Source organism: Zalophus californianus, chromosome 4 (assembly GCF_009762305.2).
Source record: "Zalophus californianus isolate mZalCal1 chromosome 4, mZalCal1.pri.v2, whole genome shotgun sequence".
Classification (NCBI taxonomy): Eukaryota; Metazoa; Chordata; class Mammalia; order Carnivora; family Otariidae; genus Zalophus; species Zalophus californianus.
In genome coordinates, this window is record NC_045598.1 from 65,641,095 (window position 1) to 65,655,406 (window position 14,312).

A 14,312-nucleotide genomic window follows, 5' to 3' on the forward strand; every position below is an offset into this window, starting at 1 on the left:
TATTTATATCTTATACAGAGAGTAGAGGCTTCTTTGCTTACTTAACATTCAGGAAAAAAATCTTTGTGACTGACATTACGGTTAGGCAGATTTATTTGGCCACTTTATATATTTGATGGATTCTCAGTAGACATGGAAATGAACCTGTAATTTAATGAAGATTATGATACAGTGATATAAAATAAGAAACTGTATAGTGTAAAAGAAAGATATTATGGATGCGAAAAACAGCATACACCTACTGGCTGTAGAGAGATCTTTCGTGTTTAAAAATCTTGTACAGTTCTACATTATTAAAACATTGTAATAATTATAAATGCGCTAGTACTTATTGACCTGGTTTCAAATATTTTTAGCTAATTTGTAACTGGTAAAAATAAACTTTCAATACAAAGGCAAAGGCCCTTAAAGACCATGATACATTAAAATGTAAGTGGTTTTTAAAAGCAACATTAAAAATTAAGAGTCAATGGACAGGTATTTAATGCACAACCTACTAGCTATCATAGACTAGGTAGGTCCTAGACAAAAAAAATAACCTAAAATCCAGTCTAAATATGTCATACAAGGCAGGTAAGAAAACAAAGACTAAAAAAGATAGTTTTGGGGTTTTATCAGTTAACTAAATATATTTGCACCCAAAGAAACATAAAAAATTAATTCTCTTGCCTGATGTATGTAAACACGAAAAAAAAAAAAAGGCAGGTTTATAAATACAAAATGATGGAAAATTGTCTTACAATGGAAGAACCAGAAGACATCAGAATTGCAAAATGTGTCAGGTGGTTACAGCGGCATGAGGTGTGGGTCTCATTTGAGGACAGCAGCTTGCAGCCCTCCAAAGACCAGCTGCCATTCATCGTGTCAGACGAGTAGCTCCAAAATGCACATTGACTCCTATACTTATCTGTGGTCTGAAAAAGAGACATTTTACTGATGGAAAAAAGAGAAAGAATTATACATATAGCATCACACTTCTCATATTTAAAATACCATTTCATGTATCAATATAATTACAACCATGCCTAAAAAGTAAAGCACAAAATCAATGCTAATAAACGAGTGCTGGCGTTCTGTGGAAGAACTGAAGTTACTGCAACAATGCTATATTTTATCAATTCCTGTGTCACAAAAGTTGTGAGAATTATGTATCATCAAATGAGATCATTTAGAATAGTGCAGGACACATAATTATCATATGATCTTTATTTGATAAATGTTTACAGAGAATATACTGGGTATTAGTCATTGACCCAAGTACTAAAAATACAATACTGAACAAAACAGAAAAAGTATTTGCACCGCTGATTTTAGATTCTCATGAGATGAGAAATTATTAAACAAGAAAAATAAACCAGGGGAAGGAGAGAGAAAGTAGTTGAGATTGGTCGGAGGAGGCCTTTCTAAGGAGATGATATTAAAGGAAATACCCTCAATGAAGTTAGACAGAGAGAGTAAACCCTAAGACTTGGGAACAGAAGGTTCCAGATGGAGTGGAAAATGGAAAAGTTCTGAGTTGAGACTGGATAGGAATCTTCCAGAAACACTGGAAGCCAGTATAGTTCGGGTACAGTGAATGAGATAAATAGCAGTTGAAGACAAGATCAGAGATAGGGTCTGATTGCATAGACTACAGGATGATTGTTTAATAAATAGAGTTCTCTCTATCACATATTTATATTAAGTGATCATAACATAATATTATGACAACTACCTCCTTTGAGGTAATGGAGAAGTATATACTAATTGGTGAAATTGCAAATAAATTATCAGGGAATCAGGAAACTGAGGGTGTTATATATGAGATAGCTTCTATTTTTTTTAGGAAAACAATGGGATCCAAATTTTGTTCTCAGAAAGAGGGAAACCATGAATTATGTAGGTCTGTCATCAAAAGAAAATGATAAAAATTCATAGGAGTCATTAATTTGAATGGGAACAAGATTTGAACAGAGAGGAAGATTAAGGATAACCAAGTTTTCCCATGAATTTTGGTGAAGAATTTTTATTTAAATGTGTGTTGTGTTTTGTTTTGTGATTGTGTCAGAGATTGGTGAAGTGGGTTGTCCTTGGCATCTCTTTAGCTGCCGAAACATTCCACTAGTAAAAACTGCAGAAAAACCCATCAGAGCCTGTGAACGAACAATGTTTTAATTCTAGTGTCAAAAGGTCAGTTAGCATCTAAAAATATCTAAGTTTCGTTTCCGTTCTTAAAACATTAAAACATCTCACACCCTCTTCTCAACATAATGCCTACCAATGTTTAGGTTTGAGCTACTATTTTCTTTATCTTCTATACTTAGTTTCTCTCTACATTAGATGTCTTTATTTACAGTGACACATTTGTATTGTGTGTAAGCATATATGTTCTTTTAGTCCCCTCCCTCCCCCATAAATATGCAAATACAATTGTCCAGCTTCAGGGGTCTCCAAATGGAGTATCAGGGGTACCTTAATCACATACTAGGACTGAAATTCTATCGAAAGTCCAAGAAACCATCAACTGTAAAAAAGCAGCAAATAATCTATGATCTTTAGTTTCCTCATTCATTTTTAGGTATATAAAAAACCCAAATACTTAATTCTTTCTAGTGTTTATTATGATAGGGTTTTAATTACATATGAGCTTGAAAAAGATCTGAAATAACCATAAAGGAATAAAATGGTCTCAGCTAATTTCTTTATGAAATATTGTAAACTTCTCTGTGATTTTATTTTAATCAAAATTTAAATCCCTGCAAATATTATTTTAAATGGCAATTAGTAATCAAACAACTCTGTCATTACACAAATGACATTTATCTCTTTGGCTCTGATACATTTTTATAACTCATTCTTAAAAGTTATGGAGACTTCCAAAATGAACAATGTAATTAAAAATAAAATTAAAATATAACAATTTCAGAGAATCAAATGTGTAAAATTCCTTGATATTTATTAGAAAGATTACAGAGCACTGAAAGTACAAAAATGTTTTATAGAAAAATTAGTTGAAACTACTCTTTTAATTTTTAAACTCAAGAATTCACATACAATTAAAGTGACAATAAAAAAAATGTTCTCTTCTCTAAATGTTTCACACTCATAACCAATAGTCACCAGAAAAATAGCTTACCTTCATGTGACTTAATGTAAATGTTATTTTTTCAAGTTCATACAACGTGGGTGGGTTTGAGCTAATTGAGACAGAAATCACTGAAGAAATGACTCTTTCTTCCTCTTCAGAATTATCAGAACTTTGAGGTTCCAGTAAGTTGTCAGATGATGAAAACAAGGGACCGATACTCTTATAATATAAAAATGCAACTGCAACATTGCCTATCAATCAAATAAGTGTATTTAGTGAAATTCTTATAAAACAAAAATATATTTAGGCTCTCAAAATAAACATAAAAATTTAACAAAGGTTTTTACTCTAAGGCCAGTCATGAGAATACCTAGACACTAAAATGTGGATCATAGTAAGTGCATGTCTATATAATCAAATCATATTAAGACCTATTCCCTGACCTCCATGACTGTGAAACTGATCACGGACGGTAGCATTCCCTTTGCACAGGCTATATTTAGGAGAAAAATAGTCCTAGATAAATGTATATCCCACTCCTGACTAAGAACCAAGGTGTGAAATGTATTCACTTAAAAGATTAAAATTTGGAGTTACTACTTTGCTATGCAAAGATAGGAATTAGAAAGATGTTGGAAGAAAATTATCACTAACTTGGAGTATTAAGGAAGTTGAGAATTAAACAAGTTGTCAGACAACACTGAGTTCCACCTCATGCCCACTGAAATGTTTCCTCTTTAATATTGATGACATACTGGTATGCAGTCTCCAGGTAAGAAATTTACTGCCTTGCCAGACAGCTATTTATCTCTGCCCCTTGACACTCCACAAATGCAGTAAATCAGCATATAACCCAGTACTAGAAATGCAACCTGATCAGTACAGATTATCATGTGACTATTTTTCCCTTAGCCTAGACATTACACCTATATTAGTGGATCTCAAATTGTCTTGGTTTTTGAAGCAGCTCATTATTACTGATATTAAGTATGTGAACAACTCAAAATCTAGATCTATTGTCTTTTTAAAATTGCTGTTGCCACTTAGGTCATACACTTCCTCTATCTGTTGTACAGAATTATGGACATTAAATTTAAACGACTTTGCATTCAGAATTTATTCTTGGAATCAAAAGTTCTGTTTTCAGTCATCGTTCCTAGTTGTGTGGCCATGGATAAACTGCTTTGAACTTCAGCTTCTTCATTTATAAAATGATAATAGTAATACTTTAGCTACTTACTAGGCTAAGGTGGAGACTAAATTAAATAATACACGTGTTTTCTGTAAAACTTAAGGTCCTATATTAATATGATTATTGTTACATTTTTAAACTAGAAACATTATATATTTGCTTTATCTGCTGGGACAACTTACAAAGAACTCTTTTATATTTGCTTCCTCAAATTTGTGACTCCAGAATAATGTGAAAGGCATAAAGTCATCAAAACCATAAATACAAATGTTGATTCTATCATACAATACGAAGAACTGTGCCCTCTAGCTGCCATGTTGCGTCACTGCGAGTGTGCACCTAATCTCAGCAGGTCCGCGCAGAACCCCTGAGCGCCAATCCTAGTCCCCAGCGCGGTCTCATTTCCGCTCCGACAAGGTGAAAGAAACTACCATGAACCAGGAGAAACTCGTCAAACTGCTCAAGTGCGCATTGGTGGGAGAGAAACTGCTCGCCAAAAGAAGAGGATGGTCCAGAGAATGGCGCCGAGGGATGATAAAAAACTTCAGTTCTCCTTAAAGAAGCTAGGGGTAAGCAATATCTGTGGTATTGAAGACGTATGTTCACACACTAAGGAACAGTGATCCACTTTAACAAGCCTCAAGTGCAGGCATCCCTGGGGGCGAACACTTTCACCATCACAGGCCAGGCCGAGACAAAGCTGCTGACAGAAATGCTACCCGGTATGTTAAACGAACTTGCAGAGTCTGACCAGTTTAAAGACCCGTTAAAGCTCTGACCACATGATCTGTGGATGGAGAAGCACCACTTGCTTCTGCAGAGGAGGATGATGATGAAGTTCCAGATCTTGTGGAGAATTTTGATGAAGCTTCCAAGAATGAAGCAAACTGAATTGAGTCAACTTCTGAAGAAGATAAAACTTGAAGACGTTACCGGGAGCTGCTACTGTATATTAGGACAGCTTTTTAAAAAATTCTGTTCATGTCTCTGATAAAATCTAGATCTCTAATATTTTTAAGCCCAAGCCCCTTGGACACTGCAACTCTTTTCAGTGTTTGCTTAGACACAATTTGTTCTTTGCAGCTAATTAAGCTGAAGAAGCCTGGGAATAAAGTTTGAAACAAGGTTAATGAAAAAGAAAAAAAAAATCTAAAACAAAGAACTGTGATACAAATCTGAGTCCTTCCACATGACACACAACGTCACAGTAATAAATAATATTTTTGGATATTGCTATGGTTATGTGAACTAGAAATTGCCAAAATCTATCATGATTCATGTTATCTTATCTAAAAAGGTATCACAAGAAACATCGCTAAGAGATTGCTGAAATCTAAGTATATTAGATAAAAGTATTTTCCGTTAACTGCCAGCTTAAGAAAACTTGTATCGAAGAAAGAAATGAAGTTAGTCTAACATGGCTGGGCTAGTGACATTATGAAGAGTCCACGTGATGACAACTAGCCCAGCCTTTGCTGTGGACAGACCAGGGCCTGAAGCAGGATCTGAAAACCTTTTAGGTCAACTTGAGTTAGTCCAATGGATGAACCAGTTCATATCACAGTGACTTCTCAGAAGTTGCAGTAGGAGCTGGTCCAAAATCAAATGAAGCCCCGAAAAGATAAGATGGATCTTTTAAATCTATTAATCACTCCTATCTTTTCTCAAGGAAAATATTTAACATCAAATTTTTGACTTTGGGTAAAATGTGATTCTTGCTGCATAGAATGCTCCAAAATCCCTTCTTAGCTCCATTCTGAGTATTGTTTCAGTATTTGTCCATTCTCATCATTTGAGCCTCTTCTAATTGCCATGATTTCTCATTAATTCTCGGCTTGATTTAGCTTTTTTTTTTAAAGATTTTATTTATTTATTTGAGAGAGAGAATGAAAGAGAGAGAGAGCACATGAGAGGGGGGAGAGTCAGAGGGAGAAGTAGATTCCCCGCTGAGCAGGGAGCCCGATGCGGGACTTGATCCCGGGACTCCAGGATCATGACCTGAGCCGAAGGCAGTCACTTAACCAACTGAGCCACCCAGGCGCCCCTTGGCTTGATTTAGCTTTTAACTCTCTTATCAGATATGTACCTTCATTCAGTAAATGAGGGGCTTATTTGCTAATGACAGGAAGTAAAAATTCAGTCTATAAAAAAAAGATTAAAAATCCACCTGTTCTTCCATGAACCTCCCTATTTTCCTAATAATGACACTATGCAGATTTTAACTTGAAGCGTGTATTTTATTAATGAATATTTATTGGTAAATAAATAATCACATGTAGACATCATAAAGCAGATTTTATCAGTTTGTTAGACTTCTCTCTGTGTTTTCTTGAGAACTGACATTATGGTCTCTTTCAAGTGTCAGAGTTTGCATGAGTGATCTTCAAATATAACAAAGCTATCATACATTCAGACAGGATCTCTTTGAGAAATTAATTCCATGACAATTTCATCATCTGTCACTATAATAAGTATTTTCAACGGCTCTATTCTTAGCTTCTAAACACTACTCAAATTGTCTTTGAAATTTCAACAGTGTAACACAGTCTTTGGATTTGCTCCTAAATATTATATGTGTGCTTGGTTAATTAGAATATGATGTAATAGGGTAAAAGCCTTGGATTCAGTGGTAGTATGGCTTAGTTATTTTTTCTTTGTTTTGTGGCCATCTGTTTCTTACCATTGTATAAAAATGACAAGAAAAAATGAAGAGGATAATATCAATGGGTTAGGAAAAAAATCCCACATTAGTGTTGTACAAAATTTTTTAAAAGGATGTTCTTCTGAGAATGAATGTGCAGAATATTAAAAAAATAGACACAATATCCATTTATGAAATGATGTCTATACTAGAGACCATACTGTGTTATTATATATAATTTCACTTATATTTATGACCACCCACATATTCTTTGAGAATCTATTATAATTCACATTTCACTTAGGTAGTATATTTTGACCTATTTGAGAATGATAACAATTCTTCTGTTGGCAGAGATTTTTTTTTTTTCTAAGTGCATTGCGTTAAGAGAGCAGATACACGGTTAAAATAGCTGCTTCCTTGCCCTTGATTAGGTGACAAGGAAAAGCTGGTCAGGGTTGATTTCTTTGTTAACTTCCTCCCTTCTAGTACTGGCTCTGTATTATTTGTTGATGTGCATGGAGAAAAATCCATTAACTTCATTGTGCCTTAGTTCCATTATCCATAAAGTGAGGAAATTAGGGTAGGTAGTCATCAAATCGCCTGCTAGTACTGGCATTCCATTTCCCAAGAAATCCTGCCTTTAGTTGAGAAGTTTATGGTACAAAGACGAAGAAATGGCAAGTGGAAAAGAAATCCAAACCTAAAACACCAACTTTCTGTCTTTGGGAACATTGTTTGTTTTCCTCACACAATTATAAATTCAGCCTCCAAATAAGGAATATGAAGGATTACTGAAGAAGAAATAGTAAAAGAATCCTATGCAAATTATAGCACCTATAATTGCTGCAAAAGAAGGAATAAAATCACAGCTCCTCTATATATTTCATTAGAATCTCAACAATATCAGACAGCTTCAGTGACTGGGCACAAGACAAGAAGGACATAGATATTGTCAGCTAAAATTCTCACCATGTATTGACATCCGACTGAAAATCTTGAGTACAAAGTCAGAAATTCTGTATATAAACATCAAATATTTTCTATAGGAAACCACACATTATGTGTACATCTGATACAATCAAAGGCATGATAAGTATTTATTGCAAATTACTGACATATTGAATATAAGACTATCAAAGTCTTACCATATGAATCATATGCAGCTTTTCTCTTTGGAAATATATTTATATAATCTCCATCCACATTCATATAGGGATGAGTATGTTCGATGTGATATGAATCAAAAAAGAAAGTTTTGAGAGCTGAAATAAAACCATGAAAATCATAAATTCTTTGAAGTTAGTTTAATCAATGTATTTGTTTAATGAGGGATAATTTTATCCATCATTATTGTATTTTATCCATCATTATTGTATTTCAACATTTTTTGGCAAGTAGAATGAGCATATTTTGAACATGCTTAGACATTATAATTTATATCTTAAAAATCTGATTCAAGTTTTAACTTTTCTGATTGCACTGTAACACTCATGGTTTAATCTTTGTTGGATTAAGTAAAAGACAAAATACATATGTACACAAGGGAGCCATAAATTATAATTACTAAATCAAAGACAAGCAACCACAATGTCTTAGAGGGTGGTATCTATAATAAAATTTACTATATGGAGAGTGATTGAATTAAATTCTTGAGTGATAATTTCTTTACCTGGGATTGTTCACCATTTTTATTCAAGAATATCACAGACATGCAGGGATCCTATATATTAGTCATAATGCTTGCTACTTTAATTTGGATAAGTGGTGAATCATGATATGAGATGGTGATTCTTGCATACTTATTGCTGCATAGCAAGATGTCACCCACACAATATAATATAGATGTATGCAATGATTATTAGAAAAATTTCTTTGTTTCCTCAGAGCAACTTTATAGGCATCTTTAATTTGATTCAAGATTCTGAATGTTTTGAATAGGAGATTGCATGAAGCAGGAAACATTCTAGTTTGCTAAGTTGATTGCTTCATATCAGAAAATCTGTCTAGAACTATCTTTGGCTAAGGTAGATCCTAACAAGTCATGAGATGACTAACTCAAAATGACAAGGGAGTAATGTACTCTGAGCATTTAAATGCTAGACAGCTCAGGAATAGGACAAGGTGAAGATTGTAGGAAGGAGGCAATATTATGTATTCATCCTTTTTACTCATACTTCATTCATATTACTCTTGTAATGTACATTGCCATTCATTTCTGCATTGATGAAACAGGTGACAATTTAATTAACAGTATTTTAAATACTTTCTTTCCCTTTTGAGAATGGCCTGTTCGGCAAACACTATTGTTTTGAAATTGACCTTGGCTCCTCACCTATATCACTTGAATTAGTATCGAACTGAGTGGTCTTTTGGAAGTTCTGAGATATCCTTAAGGTAGCCTGTTCAGCAGCATGCATCAGTTTTGTGAGATGAGTTCTTCTATGATTCATAGATAACTTGTCCCAAACTATAAATACGTCCTTTTGAACAAAATTATTCACAGTTTTTACAAATTCCTGTTGAAAAAAAAAGTGTGTCTTTTAAAAATGTTGGAATCCATGAATCACAGATGTAAGGAAAAGTTTAAAGCTCAGTTATATTGAGTTAAAGCTCAACATACTTACAGTAAGAGTTGAATTAGAAAGGGTGTCCTTGGCTGAATTAGTGCTATTCATGGCACCCAGTAATGGGGATGCTTTAGCTAATATTTCTATATATGTAATTATATCCATCGGTGAAAGATCTTTCACAGAATCTCTATAGACTTCTTGTAGCAAAGCCACAGGTTCCTTTATGTGTCTAAACTGTACAAAAATGAGTCCAGAAAAAAGAAACCAATTTAGAGTACTACTGGATCTTTTTAAGAATAAAGGCTGTATGTTAAATTTATTCTAAGTTTCGTTTTCTTGTGCTAATTGTTAATAAGTTATCAGACTACACCTAAACCATAACATGCAGCACTGAAACTTGAAATTATTTATAAAAGGTTAGCAAATAAAAAGTATAGAAATTAGAAAAGAAACAGAATGTTTGAATTAATAACTTTTAAAAATTAGCTTTTTAAAAGTTATAATATATGATAATGTATTTTGAATTAGATTTTAATCAACCAGAGAAAATTCTTTACAATGTGATATATTGGAAATTTGTTTTTAGCTCACTGTTAGTCATGTTGAGAGTCACACTTTCAATCACATGACAATTCTGTGAATGTCCTACTTTATTTACTCTTTGAAACATTTCCTTTGAAGTACAAAATTTCCTTGCATTCATTATGTCTTCTTAGAATGTGGGAATGGGCCTGGGGTCAAAGTGTGTTTTTATTATTTTATTCATCAACTTTCTTTATATGTTGAAAACAAAATTCCTGGTATACTAAACAATGAAAAAGTAATATACATTAAATATCTCAAAGTCTTCCTCAATACTTTGGGGATTTTCAAACTGATCGTTCCTGTGACTCAAACTACTTAAATCTCTATATGTAAATAGTTTCAACTCTACATGAGGATCAACTGGTTGTTTTTTTATTTAAAATGTGACGTAGGAAGGATTTTAATGGAAACCAAAATGTCAAAATATAATAAATTCTTAATCTAACTAGTTTACTTACTTTTGTTAACATTCTATCAATATTTGCAGCAATACAGGCATTATCTAGATGGCAGTTCGCACTCACATTTTCTGTAAAAAAAGAAAATAGATTCTGTTTTTTTTAAATATTTTTTCCTGGGGTGCCTGAGTGACTCAGCCAGTTAAGCACCTGCCTTTCTGCTAAGGGCATGATCCAGGAGTCCCGGGATCTACCCCCCCGCATCGGGCTCCCTGCTTCTCCTTCTGCCCCTCACACTGCTCATGCTCATGCTCTCTTGTCTCTCAAATAAATAAATAACATAAATAAATGAAATATTTTTTCCTAAGATGATTATATTGATTCCAATAATTTTACTCCCTTATTTAAATGTTACAAACACATTCTTAACACCTGAGTTTTATTTTTTGTTTTACTCGTTAACATTTGCCTTTTTAATTATTTAAAAAAGTTATTCATAATGAAATACACGTTTATTTTCATTTTATTCATTTATTTTTCCTTATTTGTTTTTATTTGTTATTTGTTTTTATTCATTAGGATACACAATATTTTATGGAAAATGGAAGACTGTAATTACCCTGCATGTTAACTACATATGTTAATACATAAAACATATGGTCTACTTCTTCCATTAAGTAGAAACGATACTTTTTCTTATTTCATTATATAGATAATAATGGAATACTGGCACATTTCTGGGTGCCTGGGTGGCTCAGTTGGTTAAGTGTCTGCCTTCGGCTTAGGTCATGATCCCAGGGTGCTGGGATTGAGTCCCACGTCGGGCTCCCTGCTCAGCTGGGAGTCTGCTTTTCCCTCTACCCTTCCCCCCTGCTCATGATCTCTCTCTCTCTCAAACAAATAAATAAAATTAAAAAAAATACTGGCACATTTCTTAGAAGATGTAGTTCTTTGTATGCTTTACTACTGTGTAGCATTATATTTTATATAGTTCTTCGATAATACATAAAATATAATCATATGACTTACCTTGGCAGTAAGTGCCATCATTAGGTGTGAACTGTGCTTTTCCTGTGGATGTCTGATAACCTTCCTTGCAGGAGCAATTATACCCACCATCCACATTTTCACACACTGCTTGATCTCCACAGGCAGCTGATTCACTGCACTCATCTATATCTGGAAATATTTGAAAAATTAAATTTTTTATTTAGTACATATACAATTGGTACCTTGCTGATACAGTTATATATGGTTAATGATTTCATCAAATTTTATAAGAAAGTAAGGAAAATTCCATCATTTGGAAAACAACAGAGCAAACTTAGCTGCATATATATTTTTTTTAAACCCTGATTTGGTCAATCCATTTTGAATGGATTTAATGAATATTAAAAAATGTCATTCATGGATCAAACTCTTGAATTATTTTCTGAGTAGAATGATTCATCCACAAAGTCATTAAAATAACTTCCATCATTGACAATTTAACATTTAGTCCTAATTGAATAAAGACCCAATTTTTTTTCTTTTTTTTTGTTTTTTTAAATTTTTTATTGTTATGTTAATCACCATATATTACATCATTAGTTTTTGGTGCAGTGTTCCATGATTCATTGTTTGTGCATAACACCCAGTGCTCCATGCAGAACGTGCCCTCCTCAATACCCATCACCAGGCTAACCCATTAAAGACCCAATTTTTAAAATACATCTAAAATTCTTTGTTTTCTACTATTAAACTAAATTTTAGATTGTAACAGCTCAGTTTAATCTGGAGGATAAAAAAGAATAGCCCATTTTCTTTCCAAAGCTTCATTTTTGCACATAAGTTATTCTAAAAATTAGCAAAATGTGTGATTCAACTCCCTTAAAATTTTACCACAACTTATTACTTTTGTGCAGGTTATATTTTACTATGATTCTGAATACACAGTCATCATAGATAAAGTAACAAATTGTACAGAATTAAGTCTTAGATTTTCAGTAGTCATATATCAGAGTCACAGTAAAAATGTTAGGTTTTAAGCTCATATAATTTATATTCTTAATTTAAAATTTTACATACTGCAGTGAAATATGTCTTAAAGTTATAAATACAGTATAAATACTCTGCCAGTAGGCAGAGTTCCAACAGGGAATGAGTCCAAGGAATGGAAGAGTCCAGATCATTACCTTAAGCTAGTGCAAAGATTTTTGTGTTCCCAGCCTGGCTCTGACATCTTAGAGATACTCTATGTTAGATTAATGAATAAACCTGTAATCTTAAGTATAAAATTTGATTTTTTAAAAAAACTAATAGAGTGCTACAATACTGTTTGCCATAAAAAAAGGGGAGTAATCAAAGTCCAACTTAAAAGGTCATCTAGCTAGTTATCTTAAAAGTAATTGATCCTAATTTTTCACTTCAAAAATGCAATGAAGGCACAGAATAACATTAAAACTCAAACCACCAAAAACTGAAACTGACAGCAGCCTCTTGGTAGTTCTTGAAGAAATGTCCATTAGCTAGAAAGGCAATGGTACTAGATTTAAGAAGACAATTCATAGGCCCGAGAAAGGGGTAGAAAACTCCTTGTTCTTCTGCCAAGCCTGTATATTCATAATCTGTACTCCCCAGAGAGCCAAGTATACTACTTTTCAAGAAACAGGAATACTATCCTAGCACCCTCAACCTCTTCCTCTGATTTCTGTATATGTGTGTTTAGAGACTGCCACTCCACACACACACACACACACACACACACACACACACACACACACACACACACACACACGCACACACACAAAATAAAGTAGGGGATAAGCAATAGCAGGTTGATTCTTAAGATATAGTGAACCGCCAAGGAAAGCATTCCAGGTAAGGATAAAAAAAAAAGAAGCTATGTGGAAGTGCAGACTGGGGTTATTATTTTTCATGAAATCCATGAGGTGAGAAAAAATATACAAGAAAACAAAAGACTAGTCTTTCTGGAGCAGGGCTGAAGAAGTAGCATGTATTATACCCAAATGGGGATAACACCCCAATGAAGATGTGAACAGACCTATGTGGTATCATAAATAGAACAATTTATTTTATGAATAAGAAACATGTTTTATGAATGCCCACATTTCCTATTTTTAGATGTCTTATATGGCTAACAGGAAATGAGGTGCTGATTTCTCTCAATTTTAAAATTATTTAAAGGTGCAAATTTTCTTGGGAATGTTGTCCCAAACCCATCTCTAAGCAACATACAAATATTTTTTTTAAAGATTTTTATTTTTTTATTTGACAGAGAGAGAGGGAACACTAGCAGGGAGAGTGGAAGAGGGAGAAGCAGACACTCTGTTTAACAGGGAGCCCGACACAGAGCTCCATCCCAGGACCCTGGGATCATGACCTGAGCCGAAGGCAGACGCTTAACAACTGAGCCACCCAGGTGCCCCAGCAACATACAAATCTTGGCAAACTCAACGTCCATCCTCTCTCTTGTATTCTGGACACAGGGGTATATAATCTTGTTGCTCAGAACCAACTGTGTTTTAGTTTTTCTCTGTGCATCCTCCACATCCGTGGTGCTTGTTGGGTTTCTGCTCTAGTTCAAGCCTTCCTACCACCACTCACTTAGCTAGTTATTATCCCAAAATGTCAGCCTTGGACCAAGTAGGGAATTTCAACCTCTGAATTCACCAAGCAACAAAATGGTAATCTGTAAAAAAAAAAAAAAAATAAGGAGGTAGTCTCCTGGGAGACCAGCATTCAAAATTAGGATTATGCAAATTTTAATATTCTGACTCCAAATGTTATACAAGAATATTAATTAACCTACCAAAGTAATGCTTTTCAAATCTTAATCAACCCATCAAAGTCATGT

The 14,312-nt window shown here is 33.8% G+C and overlaps 1 protein-coding gene across 4 annotated transcripts in view; it reads right to left on the reverse strand.

The window, feature by feature from the left end:
* Positions 1-14,312, reverse strand: part of ADGRL4 (adhesion G protein-coupled receptor L4) — a 112,660-nt gene that overhangs the window by 32,137 nt on the left and 66,211 nt on the right. For all 4 annotated transcript variants that reach the window (XR_003525241.2, XR_003525248.2, XM_027625481.2 and 1 more), the window contains exons 4-10: positions 11,486-11,635; positions 10,517-10,587; positions 9,528-9,707; positions 9,236-9,419; positions 8,049-8,165; positions 3,116-3,318; positions 741-914 (exon numbers count right to left, since the gene is read on the reverse strand). Coding sequence is in view for 2 of the 4 variants with exons in the window: in XM_027625481.2 (XP_027481282.1) it covers positions 741-914; positions 3,116-3,318; positions 8,049-8,165; positions 9,236-9,419; positions 9,528-9,707; positions 10,517-10,587; positions 11,486-11,635 (1,079 nt within the window). In the remaining 2 variants the exon portion in view is untranslated. The remainder of the gene's footprint in view (positions 1-740; positions 915-3,115; positions 3,319-8,048; positions 8,166-9,235; positions 9,420-9,527; positions 9,708-10,516; positions 10,588-11,485; positions 11,636-14,312) is intronic.